General features: G+C 42.3%; 2 protein-coding genes across 5 annotated transcripts; both read right to left on the bottom strand.

Annotated features, from left to right (window-relative positions):
• Positions 1-598: 598 nt before the first annotated feature.
• Positions 599-5659, bottom strand: mob3a (MOB kinase activator 3A). Of its 2 annotated transcripts, none has more exons than XM_026147800.1 (4): positions 5421-5659; positions 3949-4519; positions 2688-2890; positions 599-1020 (listed from the first exon to the last, which is right to left on the bottom strand). In XM_026147800.1, exons 2-4 carry the CDS (start codon positions 4364-4366, stop codon positions 991-993), a joined length of 651 nt encoding a protein of 216 aa, XP_026003585.1. In that variant the 5' UTR covers positions 4367-4519; positions 5421-5659; the 3' UTR covers positions 599-990. The 2 variants fall into 2 exon arrangements, with proteins under 2 accessions (XP_026003585.1, XP_026003586.1); XM_026147801.1 differs by lacking the exon at positions 5421-5659 and adding an exon at positions 5312-5414.
• A 1838-nt stretch (positions 5660-7497) lies between these two features.
• Positions 7498-23630, bottom strand: zap70 (zeta chain of T cell receptor associated protein kinase 70). 3 transcript variants are annotated; one of them, XM_026146385.1, is made up of 15 exons: positions 23586-23630; positions 23163-23238; positions 20664-20732; positions 14968-15434; positions 13245-13405; positions 13021-13159; positions 12853-12937; positions 12689-12708; positions 12554-12593; positions 11989-12187; positions 11690-11896; positions 9505-9697; positions 8979-9119; positions 8783-8895; positions 7498-8030 (listed from the first exon to the last, which is right to left on the bottom strand). In XM_026146385.1, exons 4-15 carry the CDS (start codon positions 15370-15372, stop codon positions 7907-7909), a joined length of 1827 nt encoding a protein of 608 aa, XP_026002170.1. In that variant the 5' UTR covers positions 15373-15434; positions 20664-20732; positions 23163-23238; positions 23586-23630; the 3' UTR covers positions 7498-7906. The 3 variants fall into 3 exon arrangements, with proteins under 3 accessions (XP_026002170.1, XP_026002171.1, XP_026002172.1); XM_026146386.1 differs by lacking the exons at positions 23163-23238; positions 23586-23630 and having other exon boundaries at positions 20664-20765; XM_026146387.1 differs by lacking the exons at positions 20664-20732; positions 23163-23238; positions 23586-23630 and adding an exon at positions 15768-16041.
• Between the last annotated feature and the right edge of the window lie 337 nt (positions 23631-23967).

Here is a 23967-nt window from a genome sequence, read left to right as displayed (position 1 = left end):
GGGACTATTGTTGGCTCAGTCACATTAAGCAGCGTTCATCCAAAAACAAACCCTCTCTCTGTGTTCGTCACAGTACAGTCTGGCCTGTTTCTTACATAACCAGCTTAGCCAAATCATTCACCCGAATCAGGTCTTTCCCCCCCTTCTTGACTCAAAGTGGGACATTGAGCAGATTTCATAAGAGTACAGCAGCAACCACAGGATAGAAAGCTCAGGGAGACGGGGAGGTTTTGGGAGTCTGACGCCTCCTGGTGGACATTAGTGAACACAGCCTGTTCATCATGTTTTTCCACTTGTGTTTGTCATGTGAGGTTCAAGTCTCGTGTGACCTTCAGCTGCCAAGAGTATCTGCAATAAACACCTGCAGGTTTGACATCTGAGAACCCGACCCGATGGCTCCCAGCCCAGCGTGTAAGATAACAGCCTTGATGTCTGAGTCACCATTACAGTATCTAGCCTGTCTGCACATATGAGTTTTAACCAATAAAAATTAATGACTTTAAATGGATTCAGTTCAGTAAAATACTCTGTTTCCTCCGTTTCCCTCAGTTTAATCTTAAGGTTTTTATGACTTAAAAAAAAATGCTGCAGCCCATTATCATCAGCATCAGAAAGAGTTGAGAATCACTTTAATGTAAGAACATACTGAGATTTACAGGTGAAAAGAAAGAAACCGTACTAATTTTAGATCATTTGGAACAGAAAAGAAAAGAGGAAGCATCCTGGAATGATTCAGATAAAAAAAAAAAAGAGACATTAACACAAACAGACCTCTTAATACTGTGCTCTGATAAAATGTCTGAAAACTTTTCAGAAGGAGCAGAACGCCCTGGCGCAACAGGATTCCTGGTTAAACCTACAGTATGCAGCTAAAATAGATTACAGTACTTAAATATAAAAATAGACTCTGGATTTGATTGCTCGTTTTCCGTTCTCCAAAGCAGTCTTCGAGATGGACGGATGCATCCATTCGCCGTGTCCGCAGGTCCCTCAGTGGCACATCCGAGAGGTCATTTCTTTCTGTGGCAGACACAAACAAACAGCACACAGCTGAGCGAACCTTTCCAAAGCCAGTTTCTACACTGATCACATGACAGCACACTGCTGTGGGCAACATACAGGTGGGAAACAAAGAGTAAGCAGTCCAAGCTTTTTGGTCAAAACACACACACACACACACACACACACACACACACACACACACACACACACACACACACACACACACACACACACACACACACACACACACACACACACACACACACCTGACAGAGTGAGCACTCGTCTTTGACAGTTAACAGTAAAATAAATTTGGGTTTCAGAATAATGGAAAGACAAGAAAAAATCTGTTCTAAAACAAACAAACTGCAAAGACTCATTTTTTGAGTCCTGCATTTCTCTGGTGTGCTCATACATGGGTCTTAACTATTGTAGTTTTCCACTCATCGCATTAAGCTGCAGCAATCTGCAGCTTGTACACAGGACATTTTGTTGCAGCCTAAAAACCAGTGACCTAAATCCCTGGGCCACTGAGGCATCACATGACTGCAGTTTTCATTAGCTACACTAAACAAAAGGATACAGTTTACCCACAGCTTCATTTTTAAACTCACATCTTCTCATCTATAGCTATCAAGTTATGCATCACCCATTAAGCAACATCATGCTGAAATACAGAGAAGCCACAAGTTTTTGGGGAAGTTTAGAAACAGTCTTGCACTTACACGATTTGACCACTAGGGGTGCCAATTCTAATTTCCTAAATCAAACGATATGCTAGACTGATCTGATAATGTAGTAATCGGGCTCTTTGTTGTACTTCTCAAAAGATAATTTAAAGGAAATGTGATAGTCTGTTTACCTGGGTTGCCAAACATGAGGCCCGGGGCCAGAAACAGCCAGTCAAATGCTCCAATATGGCCCGCTAGTCCTATACATTTATTTCTGACAATTTAAGCCCTAAAAGTCATGCTTACAGATTTCTTTCATTCCTTTTCACTTATTACAATAGAAAAACTTTATCGAGTGGAAAAACTGATTTGTGCCGTTAAGCGTACAGAAGGGAGTTTCGCCGGTCCGGCCCACGATGCAAGATTAGCCTCACATCTCCGCTGTACACTGCTCTAAAATGCAGCTTTGTGTCACAGCAACCTTCAAATGCAGCATCTCGGTGTTTTAATATGGGCTGATTATTACACAAGCGTGCGCGCGCGCACACACACACACACACACACACACACACACACACACACACACACACACACACACACTCTCTGTAACTTCTGTCGGTGCTGTGCTTTTTTGGAAATCGAATTTCCCAGAGGAACCCACCCGAGGGATTAATAAAGTTCTATCTTATCTTATTCAGCTATCTTAGTGGGGACCTTCATTAACATAATGGTTTTCCTAGCCCCTTACCCTAACCATAACCATTAAAAATGAATGCCTATCCCTAACCCTTACCCTAAACCTAACCATAACCTAATTGTAACCCTGACACTAAAACCACATTTTGAGCCTCAAAAAGGCCTTCAAACTTGTGAGGACCGGTGAGTGTGTCCTCACAAGTATAGTAGAATGCAGATTTCAGTCCTCACAAAGATAGTTAGACAGGAACACACACACACACACACACACACACGCACACACACACACACACACAGAGCTCGATGTCATCTGCTCACCAGGGGCTCCAGCTCTTTGTGGTCCGTTAGGTTGAACTCGGTGACAAAGTAATAGAAATGCTTGTAGCAGGTGTTGACGTGAGCCTCTGCCCCCATCTGGCTCACGCGGTCAAAGTGGTGGATGTAGACGTGGACGAACACCCGGAACAGACGCGACAAAATCTTCTTAGCCACCTGCATGAATGTCTTAGGGAAGGGAGTACCTGGGAGTCAAGCAGATGGGAGACAGAGCGAGAAGGCTGCGGTCAGTCTGCGGTGACCTTTTATTTGCTCCGGAGTAAACAGACACGTTTGAAATTACTGATGCATTTAATTAAAAGTGAGGCTGCTTTTTCTACATTAACCTTTCCCCGTCTTCTCCCCCTCAGGCCTGGACACCAGCCGCCAATCGGCAGCAGACGCGGCCAGCGTCACAATCGGACACGATCGGAAAATCGACAGGGCTCGGTGTGCCGAATAATCTCCCAACACACGCTTAATTCAGCACATCGTTTTGCTTTGACTAATTAAATAATGTTTTAGGAACGTGTTGCAGAGGATGGCTGCGTCAGAGGTCGTTTCTATTCATAGCCTTACTGTCCATCCTGTGACCCATTTCTAAATCCACTGGCTGGCATGTTTCTGCAGTCAGTCAGTCAGCTGCTGAGCCACAGCACAGTGCACACAAACACACTCGGAGATAATAGAAAACCACAAATTCCACTGCAGCAGATTAACTGTGATGTTAGCAATGCTCAGCGCTGAAGGTAATCTGACATACGTGGCCTTGCGGATGCTGAAAAACAGGCTTCACATTTCAGATGTGAGTCGTTCGCATCTCATTTCAATTTTCCTCTGTAATTATTACACGTTAATCATTTAAGTGGCTTTTCTCTGCGTTCCGAATGAGTCACACTGAAAGGATCATTAAAATGAAATAGAGGTTACTCATTATAGCCATTCAGTTCATAAAAGTAAAGATATATTAAAGCATCAGCTCCCCACTTTCTGCTGTGTGACCCTACCTGTGGTGCCAACACCCATGCAGGGAGCCACTGGGTTAAAACACCAACAGGAGAAAATTTGAAATCTGAACAAAAGTCATAAGTTTACCAAATAAAACTTTGGAATTTATTGACTGGAATGGCTTCGTAACCATATCGAAGCGTGGCCACAGTCTGTCTGTGAATGGGCTGGTCGCTTGGTTTGCCTCATGAGATGACTTGACAGACTTGAACCAACCGCTGAGACGCCGTGGCTCGTGGCTTATTTCAACACTTACCGACGTTGGTGGGGAAGATATTCTCGTTGTTGATCTGTACCTCGATCCAGTCCATGAGCAGGCTCATGTATTTGGGAGCCGACAGGGCGGTCGGCTTCTTGTACTTGTGCTCGTCTTGCCAGCGGTATTCGTACTTGGGCCCGCCCGACATGACCGGGCAGGTTTGATCGGTGCACGAGTCACTGATGGTGCCGTAGATGAGGTTGATGCGGTTGAAGAAGTCGACCACGTGGACGGCCACCCAATCGTTGAGGTCCTCGCCGTGGGGCAGCTGCACAGCCAGCTTCAGGTCCAGGCCGGCGTTCAGGGACGCCTGGGCCTTCTTGTGCAGCTCGAAGCGCTGCGTCCCGGGCTCAAACTTGCGCTTGGGCCGGAATGTCCTATCTTTGTTGAAGACTTGTTTCAGGGCCATGGACATGGTCGCATGTGGTGGCGGCAGACGATCTGTTCGAACGCTTCAGGTGAATTATTTACCGTTGAAATGGAAGCAGACAAGGTTGTGTGAACAGCCAGTGTGGGTTGTTTTGGTTATGGATTGTCGTGGTTTTTATTTGGACTGAGTCTCTGACTCCTGTGTACGATTAAAGGAGAAAAAGAAAAGGGCAGAATTTGGTTAATATATGCACATTTACATTGAAATGTCTACTTCCTGTCAAACCTGATTGCATGTGTATGTAACAATTAAAATCTAGGGTTGCAAACAGCATGTTTGTTAGTTAAATTAGTGTCTAAAATGCCAAACAACAGTGAGATTTGGGTTTTTCCCAGTCATGAATCATATGTTAGATGCATGCTAGGTTGATATAAAACTGTTAAACCGGAAAAGAAATGGAGGCCGTGCGAGAAATTTTACGCACGAGAGCAACACAACTAAATAATTTGGCTGTAATCAGAATAAAATGCCCAGTTGCCCGACATAATTGATCTGAGACCACACTGCAGCACTGGGAGGCTGTCTGCAAACGACAAGCCTGGGCAAAAAGAGATTAACCTTAAAAGATGAAACATGGTGTCTGAGTGAGTCATTTCCTATTTCATACACCAATTCCGCCGTGAAATCAAGAATATGCCGAATGACAATAAAACCAAGTCAAACCGCGTGTTGCCAACGTAAATCGACATTGCCGTGTTTATTTACGCCTCCATATATACATCAGGTCCACATTGCTCGTTGTCTGGAGGGCTTTGTGTCGTTTTTAAGCACATTTCCAGGATAAAAGTCAGAGATTCAACATCGGGGCTCATGACGGCGGTGCGAAGTTTATTCGTGACGTGACGCTAGCTAACTCGGCCGGACTTGTTGCTCCATAAAACAGCAAATATAAAACCCGCTAAAAACACACGACAAACCCGGATCACTCACACGCTATCGTAAACGAGGGGAAAAAGCCGCCTAAGGGCAGCAGTTAACTCGGGCGGCTCTTCGCAGGGTGACGAAATGATACAGTTGAAAGCCACTTTCCCGAACTTACTTGTTCCGCCTTCCTGTTTCCTTCGACCTTTTATCGAGAAATATCTGGTCGCTGATCGATAGCTTTATGTCGACACCGCAGACGGGCTACATTATGGACACACGGTGCGATACATGTCGTAGAATTAGTAATAACGGTACGAACATGTCACTTTGATAAAGAAACTAATGTCTGACTCCTCCCTGTGAAACGAAAAGTACACCAGCGCAATGCTAGCGGCTTTAGCGGCGACTTCCGGATTCAGGATTTTCAAAGTAATGGGACTGCTTTTTCCACTATATGTGGAGACTTTCATGTTAGCTTTGGTCATTTCATTACATTCCCTCTGACCTAAGAGCAGTTTTCATGTATTAATCACTTACACCTGCTGACAAACTAAATCAAGTTTCCAGTGTGGGTTTTCTCATTTTACTGTTCGGAAGAATCAATCCTGCTCCGCCCGTATCCTGATCAGATGTCTCTTTTTATGTGGGACTACACGGCGTTTTGATTCTTTGCTCTCCCGTCCTACATCTTGACTCAGTACCTCACAGTTTGCAGTCTGCAGTTTTCTACAATATAGTTTTTACCCAAGCCATGCCACAGAAGGTCAAGCAGGAAAAGTTACAAGTAAAACAAAAGCTACAAGTGTTACAGAATTTGAATGACGTGTCAGCATATACTGAAGAAATGAAATTCTTTTTCAGTTTTGCAAAGGAGAAACTATGGCATGAAACGATATGTGCGTATGTGTGCTTATAATAAACAAAAGGTCCTAATCTAGTAACCTGCACAGTTTTAAGCTATATTGGCCAACACTGCTGCTGTAATTAAATGTATAAATATAAATAAACATAAACATATATGAAACTGTCAGACTACACACCAATGTCACTGACATGTCCCATACTGACCCACACAAACACAGCCCCACATGAGGACTTAAGACTAACTTTAAAACAAATCTAAATTTAAGTTAATTCGACACCACACACCTGCTCAGTTATTAGGTAATCTATGATATTTCTTCCTTGTTTGACAGTTTGGGCTCAATCGTCACCCTTTCTAATCGAGTATCTGACACCTTTGTACAACCAAACTCTACAAATTATGGCTAAAAAGCATGTTTGGTGGCAGAACTGTCACCATATGTTTTTTCTTAAATTACAGTGTATAATATATAGTGTCTTTCAAAGACACTTGAATTGTGTAAATCTGTTTTATGCATTATGGATGTAAAAGCCCAACAAAGGACAAGGGCTGGAAATTAGCAATACCGTTAAATTCTTTATGAAAAAATATTAAATATATAATAAATGTAGATTTCCGGGACTCTGATCATATTACCTATTTATACCACAGCATGCATAGGGTCTAATATAGGGTCATAGGGTTTATTTTGTGAAAACCTACTATTATTTTGAAAACTGCTTCATCGACTTCCTTGGACCCTCCAGTGTGGCCTGACGGTTCACAAGTACTTCCTCTGACACAGTTTGGGGCCAGCGTGACTAACCTCAGTTTGTTTCTTTCCTAATAAATCGCCGCGTGTGACGTTTTAAATTACTGGCATTGAAACATCAGAGAGAAAAAACTATTTAACAAACACACATATTTAAAGACAGAGAACAGCTTTAAACTCAAAGTCTCAAAAAGTCTCATATTAGACTTTCTCATTTTGAATGTTTCTTTTGATTAAAAATGCAGATGTTGGACTCTGCACATACATGTTCAGAGTATTTATAAGAAAGTATGCATGCACCTCATGTCCAAAGCTCATTTTTGCCTTCCAGTGAAACATCACCAAATGCTGATGCTTTTATGGAGCATTTTGTTGATACAAATGTTCATAATGTCTTTAATTGTAATGTCTTTTGTGTTATGATTGATTTTATGAGACAGATTGCAGAAGACCAGTTGAATGGAGGCTCGTAGTTTTCCCGCCACATCTGTGATAAAGTTACAGATTTTTATTTTTATGGTTTTGGAACATCTGGAACATCTGGAAAAGAACAATTAAGACTTATAATGTCAGACTGTTGTTGTAGCTCCAAGAAAGAAAAAGAAAAAAAAAAAAAAATCACACAGCACTTAAGAATGAATTCAGTCATATCAGCAGATTTATGATAAGTTAATCCACATTTTTCACTCACATAATTCGTTTGTTTCTAGTTTATTAGGCTAAAAACAGTAAAAATGCTTTTAGGTGGAGGCGGACAAAGACGCAGATTTGAATACATGGTTCGATTAAAGTAGCAGAAAATAAAATTAGTTTTGTTCAGCAGTATTACGACACTTAACATTCAAACCACGGCAGACAGAGAGCTTCCTCGCACGGCTGACACACTGAAGTCCGATTTACAAATGCACATTTATTGCTGCGTCGCTTCTGCGGTCAAAGCTGGTCACTGTGCACAGTTCATAAAACACTCTTTGTTTTGGTTGTTTAATGGCCGGCTGAAAGGACGCTTTGTGCAGCGCTGGGACAGAATGTGCCTTTTTTCTGTCTACTTGGTAGGCTCGGGTGCGGCGGCGGCTGCGCCTTCCTCAGGCTTGGCCTTGCCGGATATGGAGTAATGATAACTCCTCATGGCCTCCTCGACCTTCTTGAAGTCAGGACGGTCCTCGTGTCTGTGAGAGAGGAGAGGGGAGGAGCAGAGAGAGGAGGCTGTGATAAATAGAAGTCACAGGATTTTAAGAGGATGCGTTGCTTGCTTAATCTGACGCTAAAAAACAAATATTCAAGAGGAAATTGTTTTCATTTACGAGGGAACGACTGAGGAATATAATGTCGTTAGGTGACAGCAGCCATGCCTGACGTATGAAAACTACATAAGTCATTAAATACACTGCTGTGAAAAGTGTTTGCCCTCCTCCTGTTTTCTTAGTTTAGTTTTTTGCACATTTGTCATACATATGTTTCAGGTCATCAAACTAATTTTAAATGAGTCTTTTTAGACAAAAACAACAAGAGTAAATACAAAATGCAGTTTTTAAACGATTTAAGTACGTTTACTTTATTCAGGGAAAAAAGCTACAGACCCTGCGTGAAAGACTAATTGCTCCCTAAAGCTAATAGCTGGTTGTGCCACTCTTGGCAGCAAGAACTGCAATCTAGCATTTGTGATAACTGGCAATGAGTCTTTCAGCCACTCTTCGTGGCAGTATTGTTTAATTCAGCCAGACTGGTGGGTTTGAGCATTAACGGTGTGTTCAAGCATCTCAGCTGGATTTGAGCTCGGACTTTGAATGTACCATTTCTTTCCCAGTTTGTTTCTTATTGTGGAAACATGAACTCTTGTTGTTTTGTTGTACATACATACAGACAACCTCTGTTTATGCCTCTCTTATATAACGCACGCACAAGACCATCGGTTTCTCACTTGTATGTCCAGCACTCTTTCATCAGTGTATATACTCGCTCTGGACACGCCGCCGGACAATCCATGCGGCTCCCGTTCTCAATGAAGCGGATCACGTCGGGTCCTTTCATTTTCTGGAGAACAAATTCAAAGACGGGCAGCGTGAGCTCTGGGATCACGTCATGCTTTGATAACCTTCTGCAGTAATCTGTCTTACCTTGTAGGGTTTCCCTCCGTAGGAGAACGCCTCCCACATGGTGACACCAAAACTCCACACGTCGCTTTTGCTGGAGAATTTGTGGAAGAGTATACATTCTGGTGCGTACCACTTGAGCGGCCATTTACCTGCAGTACGAGCCTGTGAACACAACGTTTATGATGATGAGAAGCACGCCAAGGACTCGGCCAAAGCAAGCAAACATCGGCGATGGTATTTAGGGCCTTGGAGTGAAGGATTGCTGGGGCTCTCTGGTAACTACATCCACTCCAGATATGGGTCAGTAAATCAGTAAAATGGAAATCAATTGAGTGTTTAGTTCAAACAGGGCACCTGACACATTTTTGTCAATAGGAGCTAATTACTGTTTGCACATTGTGAGGTCAGCAACTCGCAGAAGGGCAATCCATCTAAGACATACTCTCTGTTTGCACACACTGATAAAACCCACACCGGACTCTCTAATCACTCTGTATTCATGCAACTTTGTCTTGCGGTACAACAATATTAAAAAATTCGTGAGTACTTTGTAGTAGTTGTCATCTGCTCCCAGGGCCTTGGAGAGGCCAAAGTCACTGATTTTGGCGAACTGTTGATTGACCAGCAGGACGTTGCGAGCCGCTAAATCTCTGTGCACAAAGTTCTTCTCCTCCAGATACTTCATGCCCATCGACACCTGGTGCATCAGGTTCACAATGTTCTCCACCGATACGGTATCCCTGTGAGGACACACGTCCAGAGAAAAGAAGCATTAGGATATTTTTAGTACACAAATGTAGTTTTTTCCTAAGACAGCTGGGATGGGCTCCAGCTGCACCCCCTGAACCTGGACTGGAAAAGCAGAAGTAAATAGATGGACAGACGATCGATGATGATGATGACACAAAACTTGTCCAGTTCCTTTTGATGCAACAAAACACTGAATATTATTGCAGTTTTAAGTATCCAGAAACCTTCAAATGAAGCAGCCTGAAAAATGAACCATCCTAAGTTTGAGTCTTTAAGACAGAAGTGGGGAACTCCAGGTGAGGTTTTAGATCTCACCCTGGGTCAACACACCTGAATCAATTTATTAGTTCATTACCAGGCCTCTGAAGAACTTCAGGACATGTTGAGGAGGTCAATTAGCCGTAATCAGCTGTGTTGGATCAAGGACCTGCAGGACACCGGCCCTCGAGGCCTGGAGTTGGACACCCCTGCTTTAAGACATATTTGGAGTTTTGGAATCATCCACCTCTCCATTTTCTGCTGCTTTTCCAGCTCTGAGTCATGGGGGCAACAGTCTGAGCTGAAACGCCTCATCCAGATGTTCAGGGGAAATACCGAGGTGTTGGCAAAATGTGAGCTCTGTCCTGGTTCTGCCCCAGGGCCTTCACCTGGGAGGACATGCCCAAAACACCTCACCTAGGATGACTCTCAGCTGGAGAAGCTTTTGCGTGTCATTCCCCTGCTCTTTTATCTATCTCTAATATCTCTATTGACTGGACTTGAGTTATAGGCTTCTCTTTGCTTTACTTAAGTCTTGGAAAGAGTGAAGGTGGCTATTAAAATGTTATCCTGGCACTAAAGCAAACACATAACCTAAAGGACGTGTAAAATCACATCCCCATGTTCCAACTTCTGCCCTTCGAGAGCTGCTGCTGTCCATACAGAGTACGGTCTTGCCTGCTCTCCTATAAAATTAAGATGTAAGAAAGCGTACGTTCACTTTTGTTGTTCTGTATTTATTCCGTCATAACGTGACAGTTCTGAGAATACATGGAGCTGCCACAGGAAAAAAGAACGGCCTCATAAAGATCAGAAATGTCTTGGACGAACAGATTGTCTGATTCATTCCTCATCAGCATGTCATGGCAAGGACTTCTGCAGTGTCAGTATCAGAATCCACCTGAGAAGTACAGACTTGTACCAGGACGCACTTTGAGGGCTCACCTTGAATAGAAAGGGGTTATAGTAGCACCACTCTGTTTACTATTTACCACGTAGAAGAGCTGAGTTCTTTGAGATAAAGTAAGATTATTCACATCGACATGTTTTGATCCTTGTTACAGCTGAAAGATTTCTATGCATGAAACTGACTGACCCTAAACCACAGCCCTGTTTGGTGCAAAACCCATCCTGGGGCAGTGCATGTCTGTGGGAGCTGTTAGGGTTACACTGACATGTATGTATTTTTGTAAAGTCAGAGCATAATCTGATCTGACTCTACACATGCTATATAGGATTCGTAAGGATCTGAGTGTCATGAAAAATAATAAATAAGATGGTTTTTTTATATAAAAATATGTAAGTCAGACCTTAATCAGTCTCCTAGTTACACTCCTAAAACTGAAATCTCACTATTGCTGGTTTAAAAAATCCTCTGAAGTTTTATTCACTAAAGATTTTTTTTAAAGGTTTACTTGAGTCATTTGTGTTATTTCAACAAAATACTGTGTTTTTTGGATTTACTTTAAAAAATGTACAATGAATGTAAAACATTGAAGCAATACATAAAATATATAAAATAAATACGTAACTGATAAATAAATGAAATAAAAAATATTAACACTTTTATTCAAAAGTTATGTCAAGTGGTTCCACCCAACCGTGCTGCAGGTTAGGATAACTGCTAAGAAACTGACTCAAAGAAAAACCAGAGTTTACCAATAAATAAATAAATAAAACAACTTTTTTTAAGTGTAACTACAAACAGTTAAAGATGAACTTACTTGTTGGAGGAGAGGAATTTGTTCAGCGGTCCGGCAGAAGCCATCTCCATGACCAGCATAAGACAGTCTGCGTTGCACAGGCCAAGCATGCGGACGATGAACGGGTTACTCAGCTGGTGCATGATCTCTGCCTCCCGCATCATCTCCTCCTTCACCAGCTTCTCGTTGTCGTTCTTCAGCACCTTGACGGCCACGTCTATCTGACCCCTGAATCCAAACAAAACACAGGCAGCGACATCAGTAGACGCACGCACGCACGTACAGCTCAGCGTCTGTTTTTAAAATGTTCGGCTCCTCACGATTCTGTTTTGAAGACTCCCTTCTTGACACAGCCAAAGTTCCCAGAGCCGAGCTCCACCTCGTCCATCAGCAGGTCGGACCTCTGGATGTTGAACCTCTTGATATCATTGGGGTTGTGATACGGGTTGAATCCATTGCAGTCCATGGGGAGAAGGTCGCGGTCTTCGGGCACAGTAGTCTTTGTGACCAATGCAAGAGCTGCAAAGTACAAATTGCACACAATAAATTGCATGTACTTTGTTTGTAGATATAATGTGCAAAATATTTCAAACTTGAAGGTTTTACATTCAAAATCACGTATCAGAGTCTAAAACATGATGCACTTGTATAAATTAATTACCCAGTGATATATTAACTGGACACTGTTACTGAGGAATTACATTTTTTAACTCACAACCTTTAAACACAGCGCTTGGCATGCAGTTATAATCTATCAGATTTCAGTCTTCCTTCTACGACTGATTGTGTAATTGTGAGTTTTTTTATTTGAACGCATCCTTGCAGGAACAGCCATCGCAGTTTATGCTCAATGCTGCCTGTGTGTTTGCACTGCTGGCTACCGACCTCGAGGTGGCGGTGTGTATCCATTGGCGCCGCGTGGCCTCTGAAAGGAATGACAAAGAAATAAATCTCAGAGGATGAAGACGTGCGCTGACTTGAACAGTGCAGGATGTACCGACTAATGTACCGACTACTTACATTGGGAAGACTGGGTGTCTCTGAAAAATGACAGGAGAATTTCATTAGTGAATAGAATCAAAAAAGAACGTTGCGTATTATATTATTCATATTATGAATAAACCACAATATAAACTGCAAATTCAGGCTGAGATGTGATTAAAAAAGGAAAGATTGGTCAGTACTTTCAACAGCAGCTTTGCCGTTAACACACGTCTCTCCGAGAACGGTTACAAGGCCGTCAGGTTTCATCTTCAGATACTCCACCAGCTGAACATTGAGAATAAGTTTGGTTTAGGCCAGAAAAACGACACACAAGTAAAGAGGAAGAAAAAAAGAGCCTGAGGACCGACCTGCCAGACTGTGTCAAACTTTGTTCCCTCAGGCATAGAGAATTTCCCCGACTTGTCCTGGAGGATCTGATAGTGGTACACCGTTTTCCCGTACATCATGGAGAGAGCGTATGTGCCAGACTCCTCTCTGTCTCTGATTCTGAGGAACAAAACACACATAAATGCAAAATCTTTACCCAACAAACAAACACAGCAGGCTTTTTAAAAAAGAAGCAAAAACTTACAGAAACTTGCCGTCCGGTTGTGCTCCCGAGTAAAGCCGCCTCTCCCCCTCATGGCGGGAGATTTTGCCGTGGTACCAAGGCATTTTCTCATGGGCTGTAGTTGCGATCAGCTTCTCGAGCTGAGGAGCTTGACTGATGATGGCCTGCTCCATGGCTTCGCCCTGAACCAGAAAAATGATCACGTGTTATCTCCGTGTTTTGCAATAATGACTTTTTATCTAAAATTGCGGGGAGGACTGCATCGCAGCTTGCTGGTGTTTCTGAATTTGCTCATGCTGGGTGTCAAATGCGGTGGAAGGTGGTGCATGTGAAGCTCAGAGAGGGAACGTTATGACACTCGAGCTGCAGGCGAATTCTGCATAGACGTGGAGCTAGTTTGGCTCTTCAGTTGTATCACCGGTGTCAAAAAGATACTGATCGTTGTATGTGGCAGGTTACTGGAGGAGGCACAAGTGAAAATGCTCTTCTTAGCTTTAGTCTTGTTGACTAATTCTTTCAGTGCTGTCATCTCAGACCCTCGTACTCCCACCTGGCCTGCCTTTTCTTTCCAGTTACCTGCTCACTTTGTTCCTATTCCCCCATCTTGACTCTTTACTTTAGCTTCTACCGTCTGTCTCATACTTTTGGTTCTCGTTTCTAAGAACTGTAGCTTGTTAGTGCAACTACTTTCCCCAGGCCACAGAAACCTTCAGAGGAACTGAGAGCTCCTACCTGTGTTCCTACTTGAGGAAAGGTTTGGAGAGATTGTGTGTGGGCAAAGTCTCTCCCACTCCACCAAAAAAGTCCCTTCAGAAATGTCAGTTAAACCAGACTCAAACATACGGCTTGCGGGGAAGACCTTTCCCCGAGTTAGAGTCCGATCGGGGCCACAAAATGAAAACGTTGCAGAGAAGAAGGTCACAACTTCAAACTTCTCGTTGTATTTGCAGAGAGCCATTAAGAAGGGAGGGATTGTCCGAGTCCGAGGTCTGGGCCGTCACAAGTTTTTCAAAAGTTGTTTAAAGTCTACCAGCAAAGTGTGACCTGGCGCTGCCACACCACTGATCTTTAACTTTGAACACTTTGTTTCTTTGTAACGACATTCACTGACTGATGTGGGAAAACTGACACATGTTGGTAAGATTGCTGATTTTTGATAAGACACCTCGTGTTGTTGTTTTTTAAATAGTGGTTCATTAAATGTGAAGGTTTCTCAGACGTACGTGTATTTTTAAAAAAATATCTACATGTCAATACAGCAGTGGAAAGTTTTATCTGTGCAGCTGCTCTCAAATAACCACAAAAAAACAAAATGGCAAATTTTGCTTACAGGCGAAAACATTTATCAGATCACAAATTTTTTATTTTGTATAAATTTTTCACCCATCAGCAGATTTTCTATTTGGTTTATTTGCTATATTTTGCAGCGCGATGAGGGCGGAAAATATAACGACTGAAGAGATCACTTTGACTGCACTGTACAGCGGGCTGGATGCAGACATCAAAGCTATCTCCATGAGCAGAAGTCAGCACATTTGCATGGTTAAATTTTGTAAAAACAACAACCGTAGTTTGTTAGGAAGACATTTAAACATATTCAATATCACAGAAAAGTAATTATAGCTAAAAAATGAACTTTTCAGTCTCCGAAATGCTCAGGTAAAGTACAAGTAGCTCAAAACTCTACCCTACATGGTTATTTTCTTTTTCTAAACTCTTCAGCACCACCCGACACCCGGCTCACCTCCAGATTCCAGGTCTGCTTCACGTACTCCCTCAGCATGTTTTCTCTCAGACTGTCAAACACGCCTTGCCTGATCGGCGTATCTGGGGAGCGTAGACACGGCTTCTTCAGGAGGCACACCAGGCCGTCGGAGTCTTTGCTGTAAAACTCACAGAGCTCTGCAGGGCCACAGTGAGGCTTCCCTCCTGTGATGCAGTAAGTCCCGTTAAGCTGTTTCTCTACGGAGTAATGGTGGAACTCCAGGTTCCACACGATAGACAAGACGTAGCCCCCCAGACTGCGGAGACACTGCCGCAGCAAGAAGAGGCCGTCGGACATCCCAGCCAGCTTCAGGTGCTGCTCGGCGTCCGAGCGACTGATGCTGCCGTAGAAGAAAGGCAGCTCGGCCGCAGGGTCGATGGACATGGTGAGACCTGGTAAAAGTTGGCCTGGCCTTGAAGTCCTGGATGTAATCAGTGAGAGAGAAACTAGAGAGACAGAGAGGAGGGAGGGGGACATTTCTTTGAGAAAACTGACCAATGGCACAGATTGAAACAAATTTGCCACCTCTGACCGCTCGGCTTTTTTAGTTTCTACCTCCTCCACTCACAGCCAGATCAATGCAACTTTCTAATTTACCAAATTACAAATACAAGTTGGTGGGAATACAGCTTAAAAATGGACAACACTAAAATCAGTACTACAAAAAGCAACAGAAAAGCCCCAAAAGACACACACACACACACACACACACACACACACACACACACACACACACACACACACACACACACACACACACACAACCTGGATAACCTCACCTTCTCTTCCCTTCCCAGCTGTGTTTCACTAGGATCTACAACAAACCCAACAGAGCTGCGCTTCTCAGGAGCCTGACACGTACAAGTGAGGAGACATATGTGGGGATGTGACACTTAGTATGAGGCACCCACACTTTGAGACTGCATAAAGTTTGCAGGTTAACAAAGTGATGACACAAGCCACAACAGGAAGTCGCAGTCCGCCCTCACAGCCTCCTTTCTCCAGCGTGTCGCTCTTCCGTTGAACAGGTGCTGTACGGTTACAGAACATTCCCTCTGCTTTAAAACTCATCGTTTTTTCATTTTATGGAACAAAAAAACTGAGATCAAAGTATCGTTACTGTAACGAGCGTGTGCGCGATGAGAAGCGCTGGTACTCGGTTGACTTTATTGTGAACGAGAGTAAGGACAACTTTAAAATCAAAAGGGTTTCGACTGCAGCGTGGAACAGTTACGCGACAACAAGCAGAAGATGTTTGAGATAAAGAGGGAAATCGACAGTGATCACAAGACGTCACAGGCATCAGCTCAGAAAACCCAGAAAGGAAATGATCTGAAATGAAGAGAAAGATCGAGATTTCATGAAGACACGCAGGAGATCAGCCAGGCTGCTCTCCTGAGCTCTTCTTCGATTTGGGAGTAAATAAAGACGAGAAGCACATTTAAACAAAGCGGCATGCAAACTGATACGTGATTGTCTTTGTGTTATTCTCACTATGTGTCCATCAGTTTCATTTCTTCATATCAGTGAAAACTTCACCCCCTCACAAAGAGTGCAGTTTTTATAACGATGAAATTATAAACCTAAAACCTGACATACACAGCATGTGCCATAAGTTACTTACAGTAAAACAGGAGGTGTGATTACCAAAAGCTGGCAAATCTACTTTACTGTAATTTAACTTCTTACACCGTAACATATAACATGTTTTTAAACACTATGTGAAATAAAAAGTGCAAAACCTCAGCTTCCTGGTTATATACCTGAGCTGCTTCCCACATCAACAGTGGACAACCAAACAGCAACATACGACTGCCACAAGAAACCAGGTTTTACTGCAGCATGACCTCCAAAACGCCACAACAAAGACCAGACCCTACAGTGTGGACAAATGGATGTCGCCTAGACATGAGCAGCAATGCTGGAGCGCTTCATGATCTGCACCTAAAAGGTGTTTATTTTAGTCAGTATGGATGTGCAGCACATGGAAAACTGGTTTTTCTAACGAATGGAGACTAACTGTTCATACGTTTATTCAACTTCTGCACCACCTAATCCGATCTCAACACACGGGAATAACTATTATGGAGTTTATTTTTATTTTTAATGCAGAAAGGTGTTTATCTTTTAGCTGTCATTTGACTTTAAAGCTAAAATAAGCTTCTTTTTTTACCCCATTCTGCTTAAATTTAGTGTGCAAATTTGCTTATTGCATTATTTTATATTAATGTACATTTAATTATTTTTTATTTTAGACTGCTTTGAGAGCAAAAAAGGCAATTTAAAGGCATCAACTTGAGCTCCATGTAAGCACTTTCTGATATTTTATAGATAAACAATAAATGACTTGCATCTTGTTTGTGTATGTGTTGAGAAAGGAGGTCTACTCCTGAAAAAAGTCTATAAATGGATGCAGGTGACTCTATTCTTTTTCCCCATTTCTCATTTAAATTCCCCATACACTGTGGGGCGTTTAAGTGGGTAGCGCGGTGATACAGCAGCTCAAAATTTATGATCAACTTCTGTGATATTACTTGAGCAAACTGAAAGGGAAAGTGAATTTAATAACAAACCCCCTTTAACAGACCGTGACAAGCATATTAGCCATGCTGCTGTAATTTACGACCAAACTAACCAAAACACTGACGGCTTTCCAACAAAACATTAAAAGGTCCAACAACAGCAGAAGCCAAGTCCCGGCTCTGCGTGTGCTCTTTATAAACTAAGAGTTTGGTGCTTTCTTTCTTTTTTCTCCGCCCTCCCTCTTTTTATTTAACAAAAACAAAGACTGGCGGGAGATGAGGCGACACATGGCACGGTTCCTGAGCCAAGCTTTGAACCCACACTGTTGCGGGGTGTCTTTCATGCAGCGCCTGGGACTAACACACAGAAACTGTTTGCATGCAGTGTATAATTCCCTCTGATGTGCAAAGAATACTTTGGTACAAGAGTGTTGCAGAGTAAGCAGATAGTGATTGACCCAATGAGTGGTGGAAAAAAAAGAGTCCTATGAGTCACTCTGTTTTCAGCAAGCCGAGGACTCGACACGAGATCTCGAGGCCTGAACGCTCGTTTTCCACAGAGAACAGAGAGAAAGTTTTCTGGTGTGAGAGTAAATGCAATTAAATAGGAATCAAAAACCTGATTGTGTTTGTCATTTGGTCAAACTCGTCTGTTCTCGGCAGACTCACAGCTCCAGGTTATCGTTTTAGATGGCAGTGATAACGGGGGTTGTGACAGAGCGAAACGAAACACGGCGGCCATTATGATCTTTCCGGTGGGTTCACCATTTCTATCTTGTCATAATGGCTAACCCGCCACAACATTATGTGCTCGGACGCACGAGCTTCGACAGACTATGCGAATACTTTGACATCTTCAAACCATTTGCGCTCGGATAAAAGCAACGAGGTCGAGCTTTTAAAGGCGACCTCAGCGCAAGCGTCAAGTGTTTATTCAAGTAAACCACAATTAGGAAGCGTAAACATTAGCAGCGGAAACACATTCGACATGAAGGCAGAGCAGCGCTTAGAGCTGACAGCGTTATGTGCTCATGTTTAACGTTTACAGTCCTCAACTTTTTTTTAGCTGGGTGCGTTAGCGTGCTAACACGTGCTAATGTGAAGGAAGAACTAAACGAGGAAGAAGATGGGGACGTCGTTGACAAAAGTGAAGAGGACTTTAATTTTTTTAAACAGTTTTTGCTGAAATATTTAAAAAATAATTTTAAAAAAACCCAACCCCATTGTGGCCTCTGGACCCAGATAGCAGGGCTACTTATGGCTCGCTAGCAAATGCTACATAAGCTAGATCTAGCCTAATACTCAGTAGACAAGCTTGACATCTGTCACACCAAGCCTAGTGTGGCCCAGCTGTCACAACACACCTGTAATCTGACCCATATAAGATGAATTAGGGGCTTCTGGCCCACAGAAAACCTGGAAAATGATCATTTATTGCAAAGAAAAGCCAGCGCGTCATCACAGTCACTGTTATTCTTCACAGTACTTTTCTCAGATGTGTCAGTCTGACGCGTGGTAACCAAGTACAGCTACAGGTTTTAGAAAAATAAACCATTTGTGTAATATTTGTGTTACTGAGTGTAAACTCCTCCTCGGCTCATTTAAACAGCAGAAATATTATTAATATGTGGGCACAGTCACAGTGTTGAAGTGGGGAACCCGACAAGAGGCAGAAACGTGCTTGGTGTAAATAGCGATCAGTCAAATAGCTGCTTAACTGGCTGCTGAGAACAACATGACAAAAAGCAAATCACCAGAACAGTGTTGGTCCTTATCACGCACGAACGCACCAGCGTGAGCTCAGACAGTCGATGTGCCTCTCTGTTTTCTGTAGATTACCCACTGATATTAAATCAAGAGCATAGCAGTGATAACTATTTAGAGTTTTTAGGTCATGATTATTTTCTTTGTGATACCAGGAAGTTAGCTCATGGCTGTGCAACTCGAAGCATTTCTCTGTACATACATCAATGCGCGAGACTGTGTAGGCACCTCAAAACAGACAATGTGCCCTTTAACTGTCACATATGAAATTATTTTTCCAACAAAACTGAGCGAGCGTTCGAAGCGTGTAGGTGGAGTTGGATAAGAAAGTGCATCTGAAATCAGGAGCCCAAATGCCCCAAAGTGAATCATTATTTCCTGAATCAGTGGAAAAAAGTTGTTGTTAGATCCTGTTATCTGCTTTATGTTTTCCAAAGTCTGTACAGCACCTGGGAAATAACCTGACAAGATGTGATTAAATCACATTAACTGTTCAGGCCTACCTCAGGTAGGATTCATTAGCATTCAAAGAGAGATTTATATTCCTCTTAACAATAACTCTACTTTGATTTCTGTTCACTATAATGAGTGTTTGTGTCAACCGTGTCTTTATCTAAAAATAAACTATGCTAAAACTCTGAATATCACACTGTGAGTTAAACAGAGCCCGTTCTGCACGTAAAAATTCATCTTCTGCTCGTCCAAACCGATTCTGTCCGACTGTGGCCGACACATGTAGCAGATATGCCTCAGTGCAGCACCCAAAATACATCCAGTCATTTTAAGAACAGTTACAAGGGATCACAGACACACACGGACCTCTTGGGTGTCTTAAAACCTACACCATTTTTTTTTGGTTTTCTATTCCAAGTCGCAATGAAAGCAGCTATTTATGTTTTGAGCATGTAATGACTGCTTTTCTGAGCCAGAGCAACAATGCCGCGGCCGACTGCGGTGCACGCACTCTTTTATTCTCCTTTTTTTTGACTGTTTCTATATAGTTGTGAATATAAAACAAACCTCAGTTGGAATTAAATTTAACTGATCGATTAGATCTTGATGGACTGAAGTCATCAAAAACTTTGTAAATGAATAGCTAAACTACATTTTCACGTGTTTCATGGCCTCATGTTGCTATTAAATCAACGTTTACTCAAATATGTGAATTCTCGAGCACATCGAGTTCAAACTCCTTTGCAGCTTTTTGTCTGTATAACTGCATTACAGCAACTTCTCAGGCTCAGACTTCAGGTCGTCTTACTTTCACCCACCTTACTGGGCTGTTGTGTTTTTCCACACAAGACACAAGTATATACATAAGTGTAACTAACCAGTTTAACCAATACGACACAGTCTGTTGTTACATAATCAGATATAAAAAAAACTTACAGAGCACTGTTGTTCCAGGCAGACGCAGAGCGGTGTTGTTGCTTCAGAGGCAAAGATATATCTGTTGATCTGACAGAAATGTAAGGTGCTGTGAAGACGCGAGGGTTTAGAGACAATGACACACACTCACATACACACACACAAACCCACACACAGGCAAAACGGCAAATGGCATGCGTGGAGGGCTGATTTCAGTTTGACTGTCACCAGTGAGCCTCTCAGTTAAGTTAAATCCCAGCTGATATATTACAATCTGTACAGTGCCATGTCTGAATATGCGAAACAGTGAATTAATATTAGAAGAATAAACCAGCATTATTGGGGAGTTCCTCTTTTTTGCTTTCGAGATGAAAACGATTTGGTCTGCTGGTTGAACTCGAGTCAGGATGCACTTACTTAGCCCATGAACAAAGGGAAAGAGATTCCTCTGTCCATAGAATAAACAAAGTAACATCTTACATGTTAAAGGTCAAAAATTTGCATGCTCGATCTTCTTTGTCTTCCGCACTTCTGCACCACCATCAGCCTAACTGCCCCAGGCTGGTGTTAGTCACCGACCGTCTGCCGCTTCATGCTCGTGGTGGTCTGAGTAGGCCTTTGCACCTCTTGCCCTAAACCTACATCTAAGGATGCCTAATTATTAAAATGATGGCCTCGTTCTTCGAGCAGTCTTCTCTTCATGTTGCAATCATCCTATTTATTTATACAAAGTCAGCCATGCAAAAGCTGTAAAATAGCAAGTGGTGGTTTTACACAAGGCGCTGACCTATTTTTCAGCACCTGTAGATAGATGACATTTGACCATCATGAGTTTCCCCTTGTTTACGGCGCAATGCTCCGTCTGTTTATCTGTTTTTGCATTTCACATTCTCACATGACAGCTGAACACGTGCAGTCAGTTGGCACTGTCCCATGAATTGATAGGATTTAAATATAAAGAGTGGAGACAGCAGAAAAGACAGCTGGCCAGGTGCTGTCCAAAATCAACATACATATGTTTGTGTACATATGTTTACAATATATACAAAACACTTTATATCGATAGTCTTTTAGATGAATTGTTAAAATTATAAAATACATTAAAGGTTAAAAGGTTAAGTCATAGCTAGGGTAACAGTAACCCCTTCCTGATTTCTTAGTTTTTTGGCATATTTGTGACACTTAAATAGAGACAAAAATAACCAGAGTAAATACAAAAAGCGGTTTTTGGGGTGGCTGTGGTAGTGTGATGGTCTCGGGTTGCTTTGCTGCTTCAGGGCGACTTGCTGTAATTGATGGAACCTGGATTCTGCTGTCTGCTGGAGGATGTCCAGCCATCACTCGGGTTATGCAGCAGGTCAGTGATCCGAAACACATCATAAGTCTACCTCTGAGTGACTAAAGCAAAAGAGGTTTTGGAGAGGCCTAGTCAAAGTCCGGACTCAAATCCAATTGAGATGTGTTGGCATGAACTTAAACAAGCTTTTCGTGTTTTAAAATCCTCTAATGTGGCTGAATTCAAACAATTCTACAAAGAAGATTTGGCGAAGAATTCCTCCACAGTGATGTAAAAGACTGATTGTCAGTTATCACAAACACTTGACTGCAGTTCTTCCAGCTGTCAGATTTAGGGGGCGATGACTTTTCACGTACGGCCGGGTAGGGTTGGAGTATTTGTTTTGTATTTACTCTGGTTATTTTTCTCTAATATTACAATTAGTTTGATGATGTGAAACATGTAAGTGTGACAAATATACCAAAAGGGAGCAAAAGAAATCGGGAAGGGGGCAAATACTTTTTCAAAGCGTTGTATCTTAGCAGCAAAAAGACTAGAGGGAGGGAAATATGTAGCTGGTGTAACATCCAAAAGCACATTCATGTTACATTCTTTGTTTAATTTCTACACATGTAAAAAAAAATTTAAATGTGTAAAAGCGTTAATTTGATATTTTACAGGAAGCTTTGAGGTTTTTACTGTGAGTGGTTGCTAGGCAACCGAGGTAACTGCTGGAGACTTCTGAGATAAATTTTGGTCTTTTAGCTGAATTTTTATAGGTTTTACAGCATTTCCTACTGATAAAGACCCCAAACCCATTTACTAAAGTAATTAACTTGTGACTAAACAATTAAATGACAGATATTTAACTTTTTTAACCGTCTTCTCTAGAAATTTATGTTTTTCATAATAGATTAAAAAAAAAATCCCCAGGATATTTCTGTGAATTGACAAAAACCTGTTTTATAATCACAGGACAGTCTGGGCAATGACCTGGAGAACTTTTTATGTAATTTCACACATTTATTTCTGACAATTTAAGCCCAAACTTGCGCTTCGTTACACGTATAGATACATGTACACGTCTAAGTTACAGAACTTGTGGTGTAGCCAGGATACTGTGTTGAGGGAGAATTGCCATCATGACATAACAGACATCTACTCTCCACTCCAGCACCTGTGCGATACCCACAGCACCAAACCAACAGCAGGGATAGCAAACCCCACACACACTCAACCCCCACCTCTGCAGCGGCTGCAGCTGCTTCTTTGGAGTTGCAGATCTGGCACCGAGTCAGCAGGATCCCGCTGAATCCAGTCCTGCAAAAACAGACAAAACGAAACCACAGAGGAAAATGTTTTCCTACAAAATAAAAGCATGCATTTTACAGGTAGGAAGTTTCAGCCATGTCCTAATCGGAGCAAGAAGTCAGTTTAATTTGGTCGAATTCAGACTGAAGTTGTAGAACTGATCACCAGGTTGAACCCCCAAAGCAGGTGTGGGTAATTCGCCCCAAGAATGGCCTCTTAAAAGTCACCACAACAAGAGCTCCTTGAAACAAAGTGTGGAAAGCACAGGCTCCTAATCGAGTTGTGCTTTTCAGAGGTCAAAGTTAGATTGTGGCGCTCAAGAACTCGCAAAAAATAGGATTTATTTGAGCTTAGACCTGTCAGACTTCTTTTTATATCGAGCTGAGCAGGGCCAGATTTCCACGAAGTGGTGTAATCTGCAGGATTTATTTATTTATTTAAAGCATTTTATAGGATTTCCGGTCCGAAAACAGCCAAACAGTATGCTCAGTGAGAAGGACTAGACGCCTTCTGCTTCTGCTTCTAAAACAGTTCGAGCTTGAGCCACTATTTAAGCTGTTTTACTGGACTCAGTGTCAGGTCTGTCATGCGCAAAGAAAACACAAACTGACCAACCACATTTTTATGCACAGTGTTCACGGGTTACAGGTATGCGTGATACAAAGTTGCGTAAAGGTCTTAGACCAACATCAGCTATCTTGGCCACAGCTCTGTATTTCTCATCGGCCCCTTGCCAAC

Source organism: Astatotilapia calliptera, chromosome 17 (genome assembly GCF_900246225.1).
Source record: "Astatotilapia calliptera chromosome 17, fAstCal1.2, whole genome shotgun sequence".
NCBI lineage: Eukaryota > Metazoa > Chordata > Actinopteri > Cichliformes > Cichlidae > Astatotilapia > Astatotilapia calliptera.
This window is presented reverse-complemented; position numbering and strand designations above follow the sequence as displayed.

What these genes read in the sequence shown, in the direction of transcription:
- zap70 (XM_026146385.1), bottom strand. Translation starts at nt 15,372, where the DNA reads ATGTCCATCGACCCTGCGGCCGAGCTGCCTTTCTTCTACGGCAGCATC. An exon ending in ATACACACCGCCACCTCGAG is followed by an intron (nt 12,188 to 12,553) that starts GTCGGTAGCCAG and finishes TGTACTTTGCAG; the next exon opens with CTCTTGCATTGGTCACAAAG. An exon ending in GGAGTCTTCAAAACAGAATC is followed by an intron (nt 11,897 to 11,988) that starts GTGAGGAGCCGA and finishes GTTTGGATTCAG; the next exon opens with GGGTCAGATAGACGTGGCCG.
- mob3a (XM_026147800.1), bottom strand. Translation starts at nt 4,366, where the DNA reads ATGTCCATGGCCCTGAAACAAGTCTTCAACAAAGATAGGACATTCCGG. An exon ending in TATCTTCCCCACCAACGTCG is followed by an intron (nt 2,891 to 3,948) that starts GTAAGTGTTGAA and finishes CTTGACTCCCAG; the next exon opens with GTACTCCCTTCCCTAAGACA. An exon ending in ACAAAGAGCTGGAGCCCCTG is followed by an intron (nt 1,021 to 2,687) that starts GTGAGCAGATGA and finishes TGTCTGCCACAG; the next exon opens with AAAGAAATGACCTCTCGGAT.